The sequence below is a fragment of the Topomyia yanbarensis genome, chromosome 3 (genome assembly GCF_030247195.1).
Source record: "Topomyia yanbarensis strain Yona2022 chromosome 3, ASM3024719v1, whole genome shotgun sequence".
NCBI lineage: Eukaryota > Metazoa > Arthropoda > Insecta > Diptera > Culicidae > Topomyia > Topomyia yanbarensis.
This window is the reverse complement of record NC_080672.1, coordinates 80078468-80101849: the sequence shown is the minus strand read 5'-3', so window position 1 is coordinate 80101849 and position 23382 is coordinate 80078468. Positions and strand designations below refer to the sequence as shown.

General features: G+C 37.5%; 1 protein-coding gene across 3 annotated transcripts in view; it reads right to left on the bottom strand.

The window, feature by feature from the left end:
• LOC131686776 (ecdysone receptor) overlaps positions 1 to 23382 on the bottom strand; it is a 923983-nt gene that overhangs the window by 229100 nt on the left and 671501 nt on the right. Inside the window, exon 2 of one of the 3 annotated variants that reach the window (XM_058970772.1) lies at positions 9889 to 10922. The exons of the other annotated variants lie outside the window; for them this stretch is intronic. Coding sequence (XP_058826755.1) covers positions 9889 to 10363 — 475 coding nt within the window. The 5' untranslated portion in view covers positions 10364 to 10922. The remainder of the gene's footprint in view (positions 1 to 9888; positions 10923 to 23382) is intronic. 3 annotated transcript variants of the gene reach the window in all.

Here is a 23382-nt window from a genome sequence, read left to right as displayed (position 1 = left end):
CTGAGTTTTTTTTTGCGCGGATTTTCGAATTAACGCGGTTTTTTTTACGCGGATTTTCCAATTAACGCGATTTTTTTACGCGGATTTTCCAATCAACGCGGTTTTCTTACGCGGTTTTGTTTTACGCGGTACGTATCCCCCGCGTAAAAAAAAACCTGGGTGTATTTTGGCAGTGCGGCCACACTGCAATTTTGCAGTGTATGAATGACCTTTTTGTCTTACTCATATAGAAAGGTCATGCAATCACTGTGAAAATTGACAAATTAATCCCGGCCCGGATTGCCGAGTATCATATCCCATTCGACTCTGTTCGTCGAGATGGTAAAAGGTTTGTATGTGTAAAAAATGTCACTTATTTTTCTCAGAGATGGGCTGGACCAATTTGCACAAACTTAGTCTAAAATGAAAGGTACGACCTTCTTATCAGCTGCTATTGAATTTTGCGTCGATCGGAGTTCCGGGTCATTAACTTCGCGACGTACAACCGATAAATTGCACATGACTGGAATAGGGTCAACACTCTTATTTGAAATCAATCTTATTTGAGGTATGAATAACGCATTAGATTAATTCTTACATACATACAAGACGCAATTGTCCAAGTAAAAAATAAATGCCTTGAACAGCTCATGAAACAAAGAATGATTTTAGTGTTCATTCAATGAATATATGAATATTGCATATCATTCAATACAATTTTCTTGGGGCCATCAAAAATAGAACCACGGAAACTGTCTGATACGAGGGTGAATTTTTTCGTGCGCTGCGCCAATTACCTATTATTTGAGCTAATTGGTTTGAAATGTGCTTCTTGTCTAGTCTACACATACACATCCAATACATGTAGGGATCCTGGAAAATTACAGACGCTCACCTACAATTTTTCTTAACAATATTAATATTTGAGGTACATATGATATGTGACACAATCATTAAAGCGGCCAGGCCAACTGTGTAGAGTACAAAGCAATGATGATTTAAAATTATACGGCAATTAAATTTTAATGAAGAATTTAATCATCGAACTATTTCAAACCTTGAATAAGGAAGAAACGTGGACAACCGTATCGACCGTTTCAATTTGATGGGTATTTGATAAATCGTTGGGAGTGATTTGGCTAAGAGGGTTAATGTCACTCCTTTGGTCCTAGGTTCCTGAGATGGGATGGGACAGAAATATTTAGTCCTGTCCTGGCTAATGAGCCTAGGTTATAGCGCCTCTACTGGCTCTGGTCTAATATGGTTGAAATGTGCTTGAACTAAAACTGTTTACGTAAAGAAAAAAGCAATCAATGAAAAAATAGAAGAAAAAAAGTCCACCTAGCAATGAGATGAAACATTTCTTACATTTATCACTGTTGGATCATTCATTAGATTGAAGAACTCATGCGATTTCTGCACAAATAAACTGGATAAATGATAGAAAATAAATAAAACAAATAAAATTTAAAATTTACTAAAGTAAATAATTTATAAAAGTAAAGTCATAAAATGAGTATAATGACTAATATAAATAAAATTAACAGAATGAATAAATCAAATAAGCTCAGCTCATTAAATGAAAAATTAGACTATATGAGAAAAATTTTTAAATTAATGGAATAAATTACATCGATTTAAACTAACAAATTGGATGAAATTTATGAAAGGGATAACTGAACAAAATCAATAAAGTGAATAAAAGAAGAAATAAGTAAAATGAAAGAGACCAAATGAATAAAATTAGTAAAGTAAAATAAATAAAATATGAAATGAACAACGTAGAAAATGTTACAAAAATGAATAAATTAAGCAAAATAAATAGACACGGCAAAATAAATAAAAAGAAGCAAAATATAAACAGAATAAAATTAATCCAATGATTAAAATGAAAACCTAAGCGACATTAAAACAGTTATAAAATTAATAGCATAAATTAATTTGTGTCAAATTAATAGTTTAAATGGAATGAATAAAATAAATGACTAAACAAAATTAGTCAGATTATTTTTGTTTCGGAGATTGTCCTACTACAGCCGTAGAGCTAGAGTCCCGGAAGGGGTCGCCGTCAGAATCAATCACTACAATTGCAGACGAGACGAGAAATGTCATCCACTAAACCACTGCTTAACACTTTGCGACGCAGTGGGACGTATACGTCCCACCTCCTTATCCTAAGATTTTATTGGAGTTCTAGTTAGCGTTGACATATAAATACGAATTCATGCTTTTAACCAACTCTTAGGGATGTAAGCAGTACAACTAGCGCAAAAAACTTCGTTAATTTATTAATTACTTATTAGTTATAAAGAATTAAAACTCGAAAATATCGTTCTTCTACAATAAATTCGGCTGTGCCTAAACCAAATGTCCTAGTGATCTAAAAAATTTTTTGCATGTATCTCAAACATTGAACTAAATAATAGATTTTTTGTCGAATTTTTCGTAGATCAGTTTTTTGAAAAAAATCATCAAAATAGGCAAAAATGGATTTTATTAATATGCTGGCCTATATAAGATTCTGAGAGACAGGGATCATAAAAATAGATTATATGGTTTTTGGGGTCGCTGATTACGATTCTGGTAATAGAATTTGAAAATTCAAAATGGCGGTTACACAATGGCAGCCATTTTTTTTTACGAAATTTGCGAATTTTGTTACAATGAGCATCAAACTCGATTTAAGAGAGATTTTGGGGTCGCTGATTACGATTCCGATGTCAGAATTCGAATGGTCAAAATGGTGCCTACAAATGGCAACCATTTTTTACGAAATTAGCAAATTTTGTTGCAGTCAGTAAAAAACTTGATTCGCGGAGGGTTTTTTGAGTCGCACAGTCGCCGTATTGGATCCACCATTATGTATTTTACATTTTCGACGTTAGAGTCAGAATCAGTCGTGATTCTGAATGTGATATTGCGAACGCGTGTATTATCGCGAAGGACTCTAGCGTTTGTACGTTAACGTGCTCGATCGCGTGTGCGTGTTGTATGTTGCGTGTGCTAACGTGTATGCAACTTCGCCTATATACATTCTATTTTATGACCGTGTGTCCATTCGCATATTTGTGTTCTCGGATGACAGCGCGCGGACCGTGAATCTGATGCTTATTTTTGATGTATTTGAAGTATTTGAAACTAGAAGAAAGTGAGTTCATCCATATCACTAGTGTTCTTGGTGATCATGCCGCCATGAAACGTGCTGTCTAATGGATACGAGCTTTATTTTCCATTGGCCCAACTGAATGTATTGGACCTAAGTTGCTAAGATCGATTCATGATCGCGCAAACACAGACGCTTGTGCGTTCGCGTTTGAGACCGCGTTTGAAACTTTGTAAGTACTAATATTTTCACCTTATTACCGAAGTGTTATCAACATTGTGCGATCGCGGGCTTAGGTGTGCGTGGATGATCGCGAAGGACTTAAGCATTCGTATGTTAACGTGTCTGTCGCTTCTGCTCGCGTGTATGTGATTTTGCGTGTATAAATTCGATTTTGTAACCATGGAACCTTTGACATATTCGCATGTGTTCTTGGTTGGTCACGCGGACCGTCATTTTGATATTTAGTTTTGGTGTACGGTTAACATTCCGATAGAGAGTGAGTTACCCCATATCACGAGAGGCCCCGGTTATGTAGCCGTAGAACGTGTTGTCCAGTTTTTCTTTATGATTAGGTCCAATTGAAGGCATGAACTTAGACCGCTGGTACCGAGGATAGAGACTTCCGGAAGTGACCGATTCGTGATAGCACGATAGCAAGAGTTTGTTAGTTCACGCTTGAATCCGCGCTTGAAAATTAAAACCTAGACGTTCACCAAGATGTTATCATGTTTGCGAGACCATGGCTTTAGGTTGCATGGATAATCGCGAAGGGCTCAAGCATTTGTATTAGACCGGCACAAAAATTGACTTTTTTCGGAACACTACTCAATCGAATGGTAATTGGCTCCAGAAGCCCCATTCCGAATAAAAACTTGTATGGATGCTGCTGGTTTACTCACAAGAACTTTTGAGTCTGTACGTAAAAGTACTCTCAGATTCTAATGAAACTTTCTGTAGATGAGAACTTTGTCACAAACAGCCTGTTTGCATACTTTGTTTTACCTTGACTGTCTTGAAAAGCGTCACAGTTTTTTACCATTTTTTTTCCAATGGCTATAGTCTAAAAATGACAAATCCTACATAAAAATGTTGTAGGAGTAATTTTTACAAAATTAGTCAAATTTCTGAATAAAAATATTGAAAAAAAAATTATCGACTCCTGCACTGAAAAAAATCGATTTTAAAAATTTAAAGTCGATTTACAAAAAAAACCTTTTTTGATTTGAAGGAAATTTTGTTCCAATATAGGTGTTCCCTACCTATCGTCAAAAATTCAAGTTGGGCACATTCGAGGAAAAAAAGTTATTTGAAAAAAACTTTTCCTTGTCCAAACAGATTTTTTTCAGTGTATTTTTATCAAAAACTAAACCAATGAAAGTCATAATCATCTCAGAATCCAATTTCCCAACTGCTAGTTGCCTGATACATGCAAAAAGTATCAGTAACGGATTTGGTATTCGTTCGGCAGTCTAGTAACAACAGTTGTGAAGTGCAGTTCTAGTAAAATTATCATTATGGATTAATTGTATAAATCAAAGTTAAACAGTATCAAGTGCTGTGCAAAGATAAACAATCCGAAGTGTAATCGTAATAATTTACGTCCGGAAGTCATAAACAGACATAAATTTCTGGCACCTGCTCTTCAAGACCATTCCGAAAATACCCAGTCAGTCTAGATACTAGACTGTGAACTCTGCACTCTTCACGCTGGATTCTGGACACCGGGTTCTGGCCTCAATATTCTCTGCTATGGGATCGGGACTCTGATTTATGGACTCTGGAATCCGAACTCTCAACTCTACACTCTGAAGTCTGGACTATGAACTCAAGAATCTGCACTCGGGACTCTCGATTCTGGGCTCTTGGCTCTCCCCTCGGGACTCTGGATGCTGGTCTCTTGACTATGGACAGTGAACTTTAGATTCTGGACTCTTCACTCTCATCGCTGGATGATGGACTCTTGGCGCTGGCCTCGAATTTATGTACTATACACTCTGGACTGTGAATCATGGGCTCTGGTATTAGGGGTCTTGATCCTTCACTCTGGAATCTGGACTCTGAACTTTAGGTTTTGCACTCGGGTCTCTGGATTCTGGACTGTGGGCTCTCTCCTCGGGACTCTGGGCTTTGTGCTCTGGACTCTGGGCGCTGTGCTCTGAACTCGGGATACTGGGCTCAGTATTTTGGATTGAGGACTCTGGACTCTGAACTCTGGTCTCAGGACTCTCGTCTTTGGACTTTCAGCTCTAGACTCTGGACTTTGAACTCTGGATGCTGCACTTTTTACGCTGTGTTCTCTACTCTGGAGTCTGAACTCTTGCCTCAGAATTTTGGGTTGAGTACTTCGGGCTCTGGATTTTGGTCTCAGAGCTCTGGACTCTGGCCACAGTAATTTGGGTTGAGGACTCTGGGCTCTGGACTTTGGACTCAGGATTCCTGACTCTGTTCTCTGCACTCTGAGCTCTGAACTCTGCATTCTTAACTCTGGATTCTGAGCTCTCACCTCGAGATTCTGCGCTATGGGCAATAGACTGTAGACTGTGGTCTCTGAACTATGGGCTATTCTGGACTTTGGACTCTGTACTGTGGACTCTGCACTCTAAACTCTAGACTCTGATTTCTGGTCTCTGGTCTCTGGGCTCTAGACTCTAGGTTTTGGACTATATAGGCTCTGCCCCAGTAACAATTGAGGTTTTATGGTAGTTTTATAGCCTCTCGTAAAACTTAGATTGCACTTGCAGCATGCTATAAAACTTCAATTGGGGTGGCACCTGAACTCTGAACTCTGGACTATGAGCTCTGTCTTCGGAACTCTGGGTTCTGATCCCTGCGCTGTGAACTCAATGCATTCTCGATGCTGAACTCTGGATTTTGGACTCTAGACTCGCCTCAGTATTTTTGGTTAAGGATTCGCGACTCTGCATTCTGGTCTTTCTCCTCGGGACTCTTGACTCTGGGCTATGGAATCTACAGTCTGGGTTCTCTTCTTGGAATTCTGGGTTCTGGTCTCTGGGCTATGGACCCTGAATAAAAATATACTGAAAAACATTCAGTTTGGACAAGAACAACTTTTTTTCCTTGTAAGTGCTCAACTTGAATTCCTGACGATTTGTAGGGAACAATTTCATCCAATTTTTTTTTGTAAATCGACTTTAAATTTTTAAAATTGATTTTTTTCAGTGTAGCTATCGTTGAATTTTTTTCAATATTTTTATCCAAAAATTAGACTAATTTTGTGAAAATCACTCTTACAACATTTTTCGTGGGATTTGTCATTTTTAGAATAAAGCCATTTGAAAAAAATTGGTAAAAAAGTTTGACCCTTTTCAAAAGACAGTTTAGATCATATTTCAAAAAAAAAACAAAGTATGCATAGTAGCATTTTGTGACAAAGTTCTCATGTACAGAAAATTTAATTAAAATCTGAGAGGGTGCTGCCAACTCTGAATACGATTTAGCGCGAAATTCGTCAGAATTCATTATAATTTCAAACAATTATTTGATTGAATTGAATTGCCAAAATCAGTGATATTGGAATTCCGATAAAAACAATTTTTGGTGAAAAAGTGCTCAAAATTTTTCAACGATAATAGATAATTATATTGTGCCATGGAACAAATTATCCGTCCTGATATAATCTTGAATTTGGCTGAAGATTGTTTCAGTTGATTTAAAACTGAAAATTGCAAAAGTTATTTAAATAAAGCCGTTTTTCTAAGAAACCCCCTAAACCTTGAATTTCTTGAAAAAATGCAAAATCTGCCGGATGGAGTTAACGCGTCTTCAGCAATCTTTTCCAAAATTAGACCTTCTACAATTTCACTGAAGGTGGTGTGATTCAAAAGTTGAGTTTGTGATCTTGGTAAAATTAGAACCACCCTAACTCTTGCTCAAACTACAAAAGCTTTCCCACGGACATTATACGGTTCAGTTGTTTGGTTTTAGTAAAAAGTTATCCACTGTGTGCCGATGGTTGTGTGGTAGATGTGTCCGATTCTCACTACAGTTTGCCAGGGTTCAATCCCAGCCGACATCGTCCAGATTTTTTATGAGGAGAAAAGAGGGATACCAATAGAAACTGGCCGACCGCAAAATATGACCATCGCCGATTTGACCGAAACTTTGCAGTTGTGTTTGATTTATGAGTCTCCACGATTTTTTCTGACAATTGCAATACAGTGAAGACCCGATTTCATCAGCACCCGATTTTATCACCCTCGATTTTTTCAGCTTCATATGAAAATTGATAGTTGGGCTCTAGCAAACGAACCAAGTCGAATTCGAGTTTTTTTTTGCATTGTCAGACCCCCTTAAAGGAATTTAGGCTAAATAATCAGGAAAGGTTATGATACTATATCTAGGGACCAAAGAAGAATATTTTAAGAGTTTCGGTTTCTTAAAAAGAAGGAAAAAAATATATCCCGATTTCATCAATGTCCCCGTTTTATCAGCTTAAAATTCGCCATAGGGCTAATAAAAACGGGTCTTCACCGTATTTTGATACAGCAGCAATTTTTCTAAAAGGCCGTAGATGTTTCTGTGTTCATTATTTTCAAAAAAATGTTTGTTCCAGAACTGTATTTTCAACAGCAAAACTATCTGAGAACGAGTTATTGAGATTGAATACTTCCGTTCGAAAAAAATATACACTGAATAAAATGTCACAAAAAAAATTCAAATTACTGAGAATGATTCCATCATGCAATTACATTCCAAATGTTTTTCTCTTTAGGTTTTCGTTGTCGAAATATAAAGAATTTAAAAAAAACGGGTTTTTTGCTATTTAAATTTTTGTTTTTGTGAGAAATAACACAACATTTTGCTCCGTGTATATTTTTTTCGTACAAAAGTATACATTCTCTGTAACTATTTCTCATGCAGTTTTGTTATATAAAATACGGTAATCGAATATTTTTGTTCGAAAATTCTACATGTAGAAACTATTACGCCCTTTTAAAAAATTGCTCTTGAGTCAAAATAATCTTATGGACTGTGGAAAATGTTTTGTCATCCATGCCGGTAAAACGTATAAAGTTTCATCGGAATCTTAGATGGTCGGTCACGATTTTAAGTCTTCGGACGGATCTTCGAGGATTTTCCAAAAATATGTGGTCAAGTCTTCTTTCTAAAGCTGTTGGTCCCGGACCATTCGTTGGTGGGCCGATATCTGCGGTCCACGAGGTGTAGCTTCACCTGTCGGCGTCTGGTGATAGGCACCCAATGCCGTCAGAGACCGACGGAAAATAAATATAAATAAATGGTACTTTTCAAATAACCGTCTAGACCAATTTTTGAAATCCAAGGTTGCACAATAAGACAAAAAATTCACGCCCACAGTATTTTATTAGATTCGGAAAGGGTGCTGCCAGTCATTACTCAAGTTTATGCGAAATTCGTCTCTGGTGTCAAAAAAGTAATTTTTTTTTTGCAACAGAAACATTTGAATTCCATTCATTCGTCACCGACAATGTCAACCACAGGTCGTTCGCATTTCATCGCCGCTGGCTGGCTGCCCCGACAGCAAACGATGAGCAACCTAAACCGAAACCGACTGAAAATTAGCACACGATATTTCACAACACCGCAACCGTACACTAGGTGGCACAAAAAAAAACCCGGGGTGGCGGCGTTCAAGTTTATTATCACGACCCACATTTGTATTCCGGCCCACAGACACGGCGGCTGTAGACCTTCGCCTATCGCCGACGCCGTCATCGTCGTCCTTGGAAGATATCGTGCTCGCGGTAGATTTCGCGGCACAGACTAACTAATTTCGCTACACAGTCGTACAACAATGAAATCAGCGCCGCCTCATTGACTGAGCTGAAAAGTCCCGCCAACAAAGGAATCACGAGTCAAAGTTTACCCCTGATTACCATCTGTCAGAGGATGGAATCGGTTTTCCAGCTCACCGAGCGATAGCTGAAATAGTAGTAGGTGGGACAGAAGTGGTGGAACAGGGCCAGAATCTGGCCCAGTTTGCATCCCGGACATGGCTTACTCGCACAGGAAAGAGAACTAAGATAGTGAAAGTGCAATAGGCGTCTAGCCGGACCGAGCAGACAGATCACTCGCGTCTGGGCACGGGAACAATCGGAGGGGTATGCGTGTGTACGTCATTTAGCACGAAACAACAAAGAGCTGGTTGGCGTCGTTGTCGTTGTCGTCATCATCATCATTGACACAGTTTCGGGGTTGCGCTGAATCGCGCACCCGCACCCCTTGCCATCGTCACCAGGACGGGGTGTAATCGATCTTCTGGTGTTGGCTGGCGGGATGCAATTTTCTGCTCGTTGAAATAATAAAAAGGGTTTTTTTTTTTACGGTTACCGGGAGGTAAGTACCTACCCAAGGGAAAGCAGGCTTGCGATGGTTCCGATCCATCGGTCGGTCGCTCGGTCGGTTAGTCGAATAAGGCATGGAAATACTCCAGTGCGAAGTGAAAGATGATGATAAAGCACCTTCGGCTCCGGCTTCTTGCGCTAATGAGTTTACTTTAACCGGTCTGAGTATGTGTAAATGGAAGGGGTGTTTTTTGTTCATTCGATTCGACGAACGTGAAATATGCATTACAGGCGACTTTTTACTGGGTCATGAGCTGAAATGCACAAAAAGCTATTGTTGAGGTAATTGGTCACTTTGATTGGATGTTTTTGTTCGATTCAGCGCGGACTAAACGGACTCAAAACGATATGTTGCATGATCAGCGGATAGCTGCTTTTTTCACCCATCCGGGTGAATCAGTTCGAAAGGAAATTCCGATTTCAACATGGTTAAATTATTTTTAAACAAATCTCACTCACCTGACGAAATCGAATTAACCGATTCGCTGCGCGGCGTATTCATGATCGTGTTCTGTATGATCGACGGCAACGGCGGTATCAGCGTCTGGTTCTGGGTCATTCCACTGATCAGATTACCCACGATGTGCTGGATGTTGTTCCCATTGGCCTGCACTGCCTGTCCGGCCATATTCATCATTCCGTTCAGATTGTTATTGCCTACGATTCCGTTCATTAGCAGGTTGCCGGCCGCTCCGCAACCTCCGACGTTATTGTTTCCGTTCGACAGAACCGAATGGCCGTTGTAGGCGTTCTCCTCGTAGGCACTCCACAGTTCCAGATCGTTGTACTCAGGCGAACCGAGCGAGGTCGGCGACATGGTCATCCCGGGGGACATGACCAGTGCGGCCGAGGACGACGTTACCTCCGAACTGCTCTCGTCCAGCATCCGGAGCGACGTGAAGCCGCCGTTGTTGGACCATCTTCTTTTCATCATTTTGGGGCTTCGTTCTATCTACGCGCGGGTCCTCGGAAAGCAGGTTCTCGCACACGTGTTCAACAGTATAGAATATGCTCTATATATATTTTTAAAAAAGAAAAATTAACACCAACGACAACACACTTTCACTACTAAAAGGCCTCTCGCTTTCCGCTTCTAGAATCACCCAACCGATCAACAATATTGTTAAACACACTCTTCTACGATACTAACGCACGTCACTAAACTACTTCTTCTCGTCAATTTGTATAAACCACAATTTTATAATAATCCCGTCCCGTTGCGGTTGATCCCTCCGAAACCTGCCTGCCTAGAATCCTACTGATCACACAAGTCACACGAGCCTGCAGTGGAAGAACCCATCGTCGTCGTTAAGGCTAGGGAGCAGTGAGCAGTGACAGTAGTGGCCCCTCTCCGAATATTTCCGCATTCTGGTAGTGGCGTCCCAAATCCGGCGATCCGATCCGGGGCGCTCGATGCATGCTGCTCTTCGGCGTCCTAGGGTGTTGATGTAGTTGTTTTGCCGTGTAATCCTCGTGTAGTGCGCGCGTGTTTACTGTTAGCGAAGAAAAGGGGGAGGAAAAATCTTTGGGTTAGCTTAGCGGGTAATGTCAACGGGGCTTTACTAACCTGTACGGGATCGGCTGAATTGCTGGATTGCGGCGAGTGGATTTAAGCGGGACGTGACGATGACGGTTCGTTTTACGATGTGACAGTTTCAATTCTGTTTGATCTTATTCAAGTTTTAAAAAGGTTTTATAGAGAAAAAATCGAATATTTTTAAAGATTACGTTGGTTTTAAATTTTTTATTGGCTTTAAATAATCGCGAAGCATAACCAGTAAGAAAAAATACTTGAAAATAGGAGAGAGCATATAGGCAACATTGGAAAAACAAATTTGCGCACGAGGGCCACAAGACCTAACTTAGAAAAGTTGGATTTGAATGTTTCGTGTTCCCCTCGTCAGTAACTGACACCAACTTGCTGCCAGTTAGACGATATATGAAAACTAACACCAAATTGGCGCTTATTAAGCACTTAATTCAAACAGTTCATCACCAAATAAATCCAAACATCACTCGGTATCAGCATTCACATACGTCGCATGAACTGCCCTTGTATGCAAAAGTGACGTAAGCGCCACTTTGGTCAAATATCATTTTTTCATATTTCTGAATTCTCCACAAAAATCCACGTCTTTCAGTGTAATTTTCTTTAAAAAATTATGCAAAATGGCCTTTTAAAACGAGAAAAACAAAGTTACGTAGACGCCATTTTTCTACCAAAGTGACGTACCGGTGCAATATAGTATTGAAGGTATATTTAACAAGGCAAAACAATTTATTCTTAAGCTGTTGTATCATAAGTAATGTTGGGAGCTAGATAAGCACCATTTTGTGATGTAAATAGCTAGGGTGGTGTTATATTTATGCTAGGGTGGTATTCAAATTAGTTCTTTTAACACGATAATTTTTTTTAGCTATTTATATTTTATAAAGAAGTCTCCTGTGCAAGTTCGAATGCTTCTTTAAAGCAGCAAGCTTAGTCTTTTTCAACATGTATTTTTCATACCACAATAATGTACGAATGTATCTTGGTGAAAACTTTTGTTCAAAACCTTGACCGCTGTTGTTCTATATTTCATCATTGTAGTGCGCAATTGGTACCCAACCAACTAATTTCAAGACCAATTCCAACCAAAACACCTGCAAATGAAATGGAATTTATTCAAGTCTCATAAACCGTGAGTTGAACTGTTCACATATCCGGCTCCAAATTTATACGAAAATTTCAGAGGCCAAATTTATACGAAATGAGTCCGAGGCAATGTTAAGCCAGTTTCATTAATTTTTCAAAGTATAGCTTGAAAGCTGGTATTAATATAACATGAACATTAATAAATTGTATATATAAAGGCTCTAAACTAATTTTGAAACCATCTGAGAGACTTTGTGGATTCAAAATGAGTAACCCATACCTGTGAAACGTTTATACCTGAATACACCTGTTATTCGACACGCTTGATCCACTAAAAATGCAATCAACTCCAGAATAACCGTGTACTAGGAAGACTTCAAATATGCTTGAATAGTTTATAGACAACCTATATGATGTATTTTGATGTGCTGTGTAACAGGAATATTCACTAAAAAATTACCAAAGAAGCGGGAAACCGGAATTACCGGGATCAGTCGTTAAGTGGAACACTGTATCCAAATGTCTTCAAATATGATTGTATTTTTCACAGATCACAGAATTTGATGTGCCGCATGACAGAAATAATTACTAGAATTGTTTGGTCGGAACATTCATATTCCAGAATTCTTAATAAAGTGTCCCTATTTGGCATTGAATTTGCATTGTCCATAAATTATAGAGTTGATATTATTTGATATGTCGCATAACAGAAATGTTTAACAGAAACGTTTCATCCCGGATGACTTTACATGTGATAACATTGTTCGTAGAAAACCGAGCCTGTGCACCTTGATGTGCCGAGTGACAGGAATATTCACTTAAAAATGTGTCCGTTGAAAAGGAATCCGGAATCACCGAATGGGTTGTAAAGTTTCTCCGTGTTTCCGGATGACTTTACATGTCTGCAGATCATCATTAATGTGCCGCAAGGCAGGTATCTTCAAGTATAAATGTTTCACAAACATGGGTAGCGCATGCCATATTCACTAGGACTTCCAGCCCAGAATTGCTTCCACGTTGCCTGAAAGAGGCCTACATGATACCAAAATGAAGTTACAGTGTTCAAATGTAGGATAAAATATACAATACATTTTATAAAAATGCCTGACTTGCAGCTAAACTTTGGAAAATTAATAAAAATGTACTGAATGGCCCTCGGACATAACCCACGGAACATCCGTATAGATCCAAAACCGACCATCGGACCAGACCACCACATATAGCCTCGGAAACTTGAAGGAAGTAATAATCATTTGCAGATAATTCAATTGAAACGGTTGATAATATACGACACGTTTTACCCGGTACTTTTGGTTTGTATACGTACGTCAGAATTGCATAAAAACAGTGAAATGAAATCGCTATTTTTTTGCAAAAGTGACGTTAGCTAAAATTTACAAGGTTTTTGCCAAAAATTGAAAATTTAAGCAATTGGCTATTATCTACGATGGTTTGTACACATTTTGTACAGAACAGATAGTTGAAACATTACTCGTCCTTTTGAAAACATAACGGAACACAAAAATTGGTTTCCTGAAAAATGTTCCTATTGGCGCTAACGTCAGAATTGCATAAAAGGGCAGTGAACTGCTTGGATTTAATGACTAACTGGCGCCAATTAGGTGTTAGTTTCGATACATCGTCTGTCAGCAAGTTGGTGTCAGTTACTGACGAGTGGAACACAAAACATTCAAATCCGACTTTTCTGAGTTAGATCTTGTGTCCTCATGGGAAAATTGATCTATCCATTTTGTTTTCCTTCAGGAAAAAAAAGGTTGCATACTCGCAGGCGTTTGACTCTCATGGCAAAATGCAGCTCGTTTCCCAATACTCTTCAACGATCCTGAGCTTATGTGCTTAGCTAACCGAGACATCACTCGGTTCCAGCCAGTTGCATTAAGCGTTCACACACGTTGTGTGAACTGTTTGGATTTAGTGTCTATATGGCTCCAAGATCGTGGTAGTTTGGATATATCATCAAACTGAAAGCAAGTTGGTGTCAGTTAGTGACGAGCGGAACACGTAACATTCAAATAGCATAGTTGGTAAATCGATCATCGATTCCTAACCCCGCACATACGGTTAGAGGTTTTTTTTCTAAAAGAGAATTTTTCTAACCTGAAAATAGAAACGAATGACCCTAGGTTTAAAACCTCTATAATAATAAATACTTTGGAAACAAACCCTAGTTTCATTCCCACACACTAAGAAATTAATTTTTTGACATATGGATATAAACATCCTGTAATATTTACGTCAGTAGGTTTGAAAAAGTATTGAAGATAACATTAGCCCTTTGCGAAAGAAGAAGAAAGAAAAATTGCAAAATTTCTAACCCTATGTGTGGGGTCAGGACTCGAACCCAGATGCGCTGAGTACAAGGCAATCGATTTACCAACTACGCTACGCCCCCGCTTACTTATTAGTTAAAAAACAATTAAAACTCGAAAATCTCGTTTTTTACGTTTTTAAAAGTCCTAGAGTTCTAAAATTTCTTTGCTGGTACCTCAAACATTGAACTAAATAATATTTTTTTTGCAGAATTTTTCGTAGTTGCTTTTTGAAAAAAAAAATTATCGAAATATGCAAAAATGGAGTCTATAAAAGATTCTGAGAGACAGGGATAACTTCTTAACTAGCATAAAAATAGATTATGTGATTTTTTAGGTACCGTAAACCGGGGTGACTTTGATCATCGGGGTGACTTTGATCACTCGAAACTTTATTCGTAAATCGCTTATTAAACTAGAATAGTCTACCGAATCATTTTAATTTGAATTGATTTTTACTCTAAACTAATAAAATACTGATTTGTTATACTTTTTGAGTATATTGTTCGGTTTTTGGGTACAATAACTACAAAAAACTTGACTTTACCTGATTTTTACGAAGCTTCGTATAGTGTCTATTTTTATAAAACAAATAAATCTCAGAGTAATAAATTGCAAGCGAGTTTTTATTCTCCTTTAGATTGGGATATGCTAAGTTTAGTTTTAAGAGTTTGTTTATTTTTAATACATTTTTTGTGAAACTAGTTGGCAATTATTTCAATTTTTTTATGCTAAAATTCGCAACATTTTTTTTGTTGTTCAATATTGCAATGTGTTAAAATGGATGAAACATTTTGTACATTGATAAAACACATAAACAAAACAATTTTAGTAGTTTTAAAGGTTTTCAGAATCTTTTATTCTAGTTGGACACAAATTATATGAATTTTGGTTGTTCTAATTTTGCAGTACATTGAAATACTTTGTATAATACTAATTAATATCTATTTAACAATGAGTATCTTTCCAGAATTAGTTTAAACAAACTTTTGAAGCATTGACAAGCAAAAGCATTGACATCAATAACTTAATGTGCGTGAACATGCAGGTTATCAAAGTCACCCCGGAACACGAAACGGACTTCAACTTAAAATCATTTTTAAAAAAATAGCTGTAAACGGACAATTTTAGGTAAAACCATCCTATCTTGTTCTCCATACATCAGTACATGGTTTAAAAATATTAAACTCGAAAAAAATGTGTTGCGTCTAAAAATATGTAATGATTACTTCGAAAAGTGATCAATGTCACCCCGGTTTACGGTATCTGATTACGATTCTGATAATTGAATTTGAAAATTAAAAATGTCGGCTACATGGCAGCCATTTTTTACGAAATTTGCGAATTTTGTAACAATCGATTTATGAGAGTTTTTGGGGTCGCTGATTACGACCAGGATTCAAAAATTAAAAATGGCGGCTACAAAATGGGAATTATTTTTCATGAAGCACGAAATTTAGCCAAACCCAGTCGCCATAATGGATACGCCGTTTTGAATTTGACAAATCTAACGTCAGACTCAATATCGGCGACCCCGAAAACCCCCTTGTAAGACGTTTTAGGCCAATATAAAAAAAGAAAACATTAAATTAAGCTAAGCACAGCCGCCATATTTGATCCGCCATTTTGAATTTTACATTTTCGACTTCAGAATCAGAATCAGCGACCACGAAAACCAATATAAGGCTAAAAGTAATAGTATTAGCAATGAAAAAAAAAATTGCGTCGCAAATGGTTAATAGACCCTTAGTCTGCTTCCAACAACCAAAAACGATAACAAAAATCTCACAAAGCAAGCGTACAAAAACATACGGTCGCGTTGAGTACATGTGCATTCATTAGCACAAATATCGATTTTTTTTCGGAACACTACTCATTTAAATGATGATTAGCTCCAAAAATAATAAGCCGAACAAACAAAATTTTAAAGTCAATTTTACTTCGTTCCAACGAATGCCAACGATTTTTTTGTATGGAAAAAATCATTAAAATTTCCAAATTCAATAAAAAAAAATCTACAGTAACTCTGCATATCTGATAAGTTCAGGCCGCTTCGCATATTTCATTTCAAAAAATTTTGTTGAAGGCTGCACATCGATTATTGGTCACTGGATAAAAGTTATTCAACTTTTATAAGCGAACAGTTTTATGAAAAAATCCTATTCTGAGTGTTTACGAGAAAGAGAGCCAACATATAACTTCATTATAGAATAACTCTTCACAACAACATTGAATCAATTTGCAGTCTTTGGCGCTGTGGATTGGGAATGTCCGTTTGAACGAATTAGAGGCGCTGAAACACCCAACTCAGAAAACGACTGCTCACATCAATACTTTCGATTTGCCGGCGTATTTAACATCCAAAATGATGAATTTTCCATTCGCCAAGTGTTTACGGTGAAGTGTACAGTAGCAAATTGGCAATTGGATTCAAAACCAATATTCACAGTAGCTGTGTATATCTGATAACTTTAGGCTGGTGTGCATATTTTACTACGAGCAGTTTTGTTGACCAATGCAGAAATGGTTGCCCACATCACCCTTTTCGGATCGAAATTTTAGATATGCCAGCGTATTCCACATCGTCTAGTGTTGCATCAATGTTTTCAGTGTAATAGTTATCATTTACACTTATAGTGCACAAAACATAAAATACAAAATGATGAATTTTCCACTCGCCAAGTGTTTACGGTGAAGTGTATAGCAGCAAATTGGATTTTTTATCGAGTTGTTTCGCCGTATATTTTGGACTCAAGATAAATTACGTTATTATTCTTCAAAATACAACGGACAGTTGAGCTTGAAATACCAAATTTCAGTCCCTATTTGTGTGTTGATTTTCCAACCTTGTTTCTGGCTCCCGACGGCACATGCATCTTCATTCTAGGTCCTATTTTTGGCGGTCGCATTTCTTTTTGTTTTTCGGCTTTTTTCCATCACAATTCTTAAAAACATTGAAAATAAGTGCAAGCGACATTTGCTGCTTTTTGAATACTTGATGAATTCCCCAAAGAAGTTTGCGTCACTACGTCAACCCAGTTTGCGTTACATTTTGTTTGAATAAAAAAGCGGGTTAACAGTGCAGTAGGAGTACAGTTAAGTGTGACGAGTGCATTGGTTGACTTTTTAGTGATTGTTGAAGTAGTATGTACTATAATCGCCTAAATTTAGTTCAAAAACGTTCCTAACAAATGTTATCGATCGAGATGACGAGAAGACCTTCAGCTATTGTGTTGAGTGTTCTACGTGACATATTTGTACGGCAATTGTGGCCTTCGATTTGCAAAATTAGAACCCCATGTGAGAAGCAGGGCATTGTCTAAAGGATAAAATGTGTATCCAAGAATATAAAGCTCAGTTTCACCATACACGAAATATTGTACCGATAGGCCTGAACGGTACACTATCACTATAGAATCTTGCGACAATGCAAAATTAAAAATCTTCGTGTGCATTGAAAATGATGCAGTCGAGGTTCGACTGCACGATCTGTCACTGTAAAAAAAACCTGTTTTAATCCACCTAGCGGTGCAATTGTGCCTTTCTCATTTCTCTAAACTATGGCACGGAGGCTTTTTATGTTCAACATAATTGTGGAAATGTCCATTACATTCTTAGTACACTTTGCACTTATACACAACGGCATGCGAGCCACGAACTTGATGAGCTACGTGTCGACGGTGAAACACTTGAAACAAAAAAATATCATACTCCATTAGCCTAATCAGCATTAGATCAATGTTATCTGCTTGCTAACTCATTTTGTCATGCGGGGATGGGTATGTGAGGAGGGCGAAAGTCCCATGAACGAACGACTCCCCAGCTTAAATTGGTATGCTTTGTAATATAGTGGTGGTTTAAAGATGATGGGGTTGAAAGGGAGGGGTATGAGGTGGTGGTCTGAGGGGTGATTTAAGGAGATTTTAAAGGAGGGGAGTGAACAGTAGAGGGGGAGTATAACCCCTCTCCGTAAACCATCAACTACGCCCCTGTTAAAATCCAGAAACCTTAAGCGAGTCGAAAAAAAAATTTGGACGGGATTAGGTTTGTGATATGTGCGCACAGCACATATTCCCGAACCCACAGCAACCATACATCCTGAAAGACCTCACTAGCTGAACCACGCTGTGAGAAAATAATTCATTCCCACAATATTGAACTGCTTACGCGTCAAATGCAAATGCACGCGCAAGCGGGGTAAAGACCCAAAGGTCTCAAGAATTCTGACATGACAAAAACGTGTCCTGCTCATATTCCAACTCTTAGTTCCCAAGCGCATTTCGCGCAAACTGCCTTCTCCGAATTCTCTCCCATTCTTTCAGGTTATTCTCTCTTACGTTGCATTGACCATTCTTTACATAATAGATATACATAACTGACTCCAAGCGCCTCCAGTAGGAAGAATTGTAGACAAGGTAATTGAATAAAACATTCACTGTCTAACCAACAACGAGTGTACGTCTTTCTATTTAGGAAGAGAGAAAACGCCACAGGTTGACGTTTTTCAGAGTGATTGCATAACCTTTCTATATGAGAAAGGCAAAAATGTGCAAAATCCAAAAAAGTGAATCTTCGTCAAATTTTTTTCGTGTTTGCATAAAATCTCGACGTTTTATGCACCTTGAATACATTTAGCATCAAAAATAAAAATTCTTTTTTTAATTTTTCCTATAGTTTTTATGAGAAATTTCTGTGTGGCCGCACTCTGAAACCCGTAATTCCGGAACCAGAATTCCGATCGATCCAAAATTCAATAGCAGCCGATGGGAAGGTTGCATCTTTCATTTGAGACTAAGTTTGGGCAAATCGGTCCAGCCATCTCTGAGAAAAATGAGTGACATTATTTGACACATACGCACATACATACACACACATACACACACACATACACACACACATACAGACTTTTTCCGATCTCGACGAACTGAGTCGAATGGGATATGACACGCCGGGATTAGGTTGACGTTTTTCAGAGTGATTGCATAACCTTTCTATATGAGAAAGGCAAAACGAATGTCGCTACAGTGAAAAGCCGTTTTTATCAGTCCTTTGGTGTATTTTAGGCTGACAAAATTTTTTCATTCTTTTCAATAAACCAAAGTATGGTTTTTTTGTTTTAGCAAACCAAAGTTGTTAAAATATTTCTCTATAGTCCTTAGGCATAGCGAAATAATCGTTTCTGATTATTTAGCACAAATGACACTTAAGAGTCTCTTCCAGGGTAAAACATAAACAAGAGTTAATATTTTCACATGTTTTGCATGTTTAGGATAAGTAAAATATGCTCAAAAAAGGATTTACTCGAATTTGACTTGGTTCGTCTGCTAGAGCCTACCAAACGGATTTTCATCTGAGGCTGATAAAATCGAGGCTAAACAAAATCGAGGACATAGAAAATCGGTTGCTGATAAAATCGGGTCTTCACTGTATTTATGTCGCAATATGGAGAAGTTCGCTCCGTGAAGAAAAATAATTTGAGCATTTCTTCCGCAAATATTCTTAAATCTATTCAAGAGCTAAGAATGCAGTAAAACACCTTATTTCCTGTTATCTGGATCTGCCTCAGATTACGCTACGTACTTATGACAATCAGTCGCTCACGTGTACAGTACTGAAAATAATTTACATGTCAACACTGTAGATGATTTCAATGTGTGATGATTTGAATGATTTCATCCATCATTGATTCTTTTAACGCATGGCATATTTCAGTTTTTTCCAATCATTGAAGGTTTGGTTGATTCCTCTTTGGATTTTTTCAATGTTCGGGATCACAAACTGTCGAATGTTTGGAATCCTGAAATCTGATGCAGAGATTTGAAATTTCAGTTTTTAAAATTCAGTTGCCAAGTTTTGGAATGCAGTTCCCAGGCCCAAAACTTAAGTTTCCAGGTTTTAAAGATCAGTTTAAAAATTAAAGAAAGCAGTTACCAGGACTCTGTGTTGTTTTTAAATCTTAGAATTCAGTCCTCAGGTCTTATTATTAACATTCCAGATAATAGAATTCAGTAGGTCTGAGAAATCAGCTATCGCTTTTCAGGATTTTGAGGTCATTTTCCAGGCTTTTGAAATAAATTTTCAAGATTGTATGAGGTCTCCAGGTCTCAGGTTCCATGTCATGAGATTTAGCTCTTAGGTCTTAGTTTTTAATACCCAAGTCTGAGAAGCCAGTTCTTGCGTTTTCGAATTCGCATCCCAGGACAAATAATTAAATTACAAGGTATTGGAACTCAGTTCCGAGGTTTAAAAAATCAGATCCAAAGTTTTGCATTTCAGTTTCCAGGGCTTACAGATCAGTTTCGAGGTCTTAGAACTCTGATTGCGAATATTAAAATCAGGTATGGAAATTTGAAAGTTGAGTTCTCAGAGATCTTTTGCTCAAGGTATTGAAATTTTGTTTTCAATTGAGCCAGTGAAATGAGATTCGAATCAACAGTCGGAATCGTCCAAGGTTCAAAGTGATAAGTAACGGAAATTGATGATTAAAGCTATTTGAAAATCCAATATGACGACAATATGGATATCATTTGAAATGGTGTGGTCAGTAGATGAAGAAAATTCATGATTGAGGCCATTTAGAAATTCAAGATGGCGACTGCTGATAACCAGAAAAAAGGAAAAATACCGTCAAAACAGCATGACCCGAAGTGAGAATTACTGGTTGGTCGGGAGATGACGAAAATAGATTATTAAGGCCATCCAAGAACCACAAAACAGTGAAAAACACTATCAATATGGTCATTATTTGAAGTAGATAGCAGAAATTGAAGATTGAAGTTATTTCGAAATCCAAAATGAGTGCTTTCGGTTACCACAAAACAGTTAAAATTACCGTCTATATGGGTACTATTTGAAAGGGAGTGATCAGAAGATAACAAAAATTGATGATTCAAGCCATTTTAAAATTCTAGATGGTGTGTTCTCGTTACAATAAATCAATGACAATTACCATCAACTTGGATATCATTTGAAAGGGGCTGGTCAGGAGATGAAGAAAATAGATGATTCAGAGCATTTTGAAATTAAAGATGGCGGCTTCCAATAACCAAACAACAGTGAAAAACACCATCAATATGAACATCATTTGAAGGGTCGTTATCAGTAGATGATAGAAATTGATGATTAACGCCACTTTGAAATCCAAGATGACTACTTACCACAAAACAGTGAAACACACTATCAATATGAGTATCATTAAAAAGATTCTGGTCAGTAGAAAACGGAAATTAATGATTTGGAAATTCAAGATGGCGGCTTCTGGTCACCAAAAAAGTAAAAATTATCATCAATATGGGAATCATTTCAAAGGAACTGATCATGAGATGACGTAAATGGATGAGAGGCTATGTTGAAATGCAAGATGGCGTCTTCCGGTAACCATAACACTGAAAAACACCATCAATATGGGTATCATTTAAAGGGTGGTGGTCGGTAGCTGACCGAAATTGAAGATTGATGCCCGTTTGAAATCCAAGATGGCGGCTTCCGGTTATCACAAAACAGTGAAAAATACCAATAATATGGGTATCATTTAAAAGGTCATAAATGACGGAAATTGACGATTGTAGAATTCAAGATGGTGGCTTTCCGGTAACCTCAAAGCAAAACTACCATCAATATGGGTACCATTTGAAAGGGAGTGGTCAGGAGATGACGATAATGGATGATCATTTTGAAATGGAAGATGAGGACTTCCGGTAACCTCAAAAAACCGTAAGCATTTTGAAATCTTTGAATTTATGGTGCTTCAGATATTTTTAACATTAATCGTTAGATTGTTGAAATTTGGTATTTTCGGATCTTTTTGTCTCTGGATTGTTGTATATCAACATTTGATTATTTGGATATTTTTATTTTTAATTATCCAAACCATGTATGTTGTAGCATTTAGATCTTCGGATCGTTGTATCTGTCGAATTTTTAATTGCATTTTTGGATTTTAAGATCTTTTAATATATGGGATTGTCTTTTGGATCTCAATACTTTTTCCATTTTTTGGACATTCGAAGCTTTGGATTTTTCGATCTCTAGACAATTTAATCTTTCCGTCTTCGAATTTTTGGAGCTCTGGTGTTTGGGAATTTTTATCTTTTTATATTCAGATCTTTCGATTACAAATAACTTTTGAGAACTATGCATTGTCGAATTTTTGAAATTTTGGATCCACAGATCATTTTTGAATCACCGAATCTTTTACGTTGTGTGGTTCTGAAACCTAATATTTTAGGGTATCTTCGAATCAACTAATCCATGCATCTTTGAACGTGGCTATGATTGGATCTCTGGAGCTTCAGTTTTTGCGTCGGATAGTCGTTGAATTCTTAGCTAATTAAATCTTAAAATCTCAAGATTTTTAACTCATTTGATTGGATTTCTGGACCTTTAGATATTTTATATTTGTATCATATTATTTTGGGAAACCCTCATTATATTTCGAATTATTTATTGTTATCTTATTTTAAATCATTGGATCTTAGAAGTTCCAGATTCTGAACCGTTTTGAAATTCAAGATGACGGTAATATAGATATCATTTGAAAAATCGTGGTCAGTAGATGGTGGAAATTCATTATTCAGGTCTTTTTGAAATTAAATATGTCGATCCCCGTTAACCACAAAACAGTAAAAAAAAAACAACTATCCACATGAGCATAATTTGAAAGGTGGTCAGTAGATGATCGAAATTGATACCATTTTTAAATCCAAGATGGCTACCAGAAAACAGCAAGAAAAAAACGCAATCAGTTTAGGCATCACCTGAAAGGTGCTGGTCGGTATATGAAGGAAATAGCCGATTGAGGTTATTTTGAAATCTAAGGCACATAAAACACCATAAAACAGTAAAATTACCATCAATATGGGTATCATTTGGAAGGGCCTGATCAGTAGATGACAAAAATAGATGACTGAGGCCATTTCGAAATCCAAGACGGCGGCTTCCAGTAACCATACAACTGTGGAAAACAGCATCAATAGGGGCATCATTTAA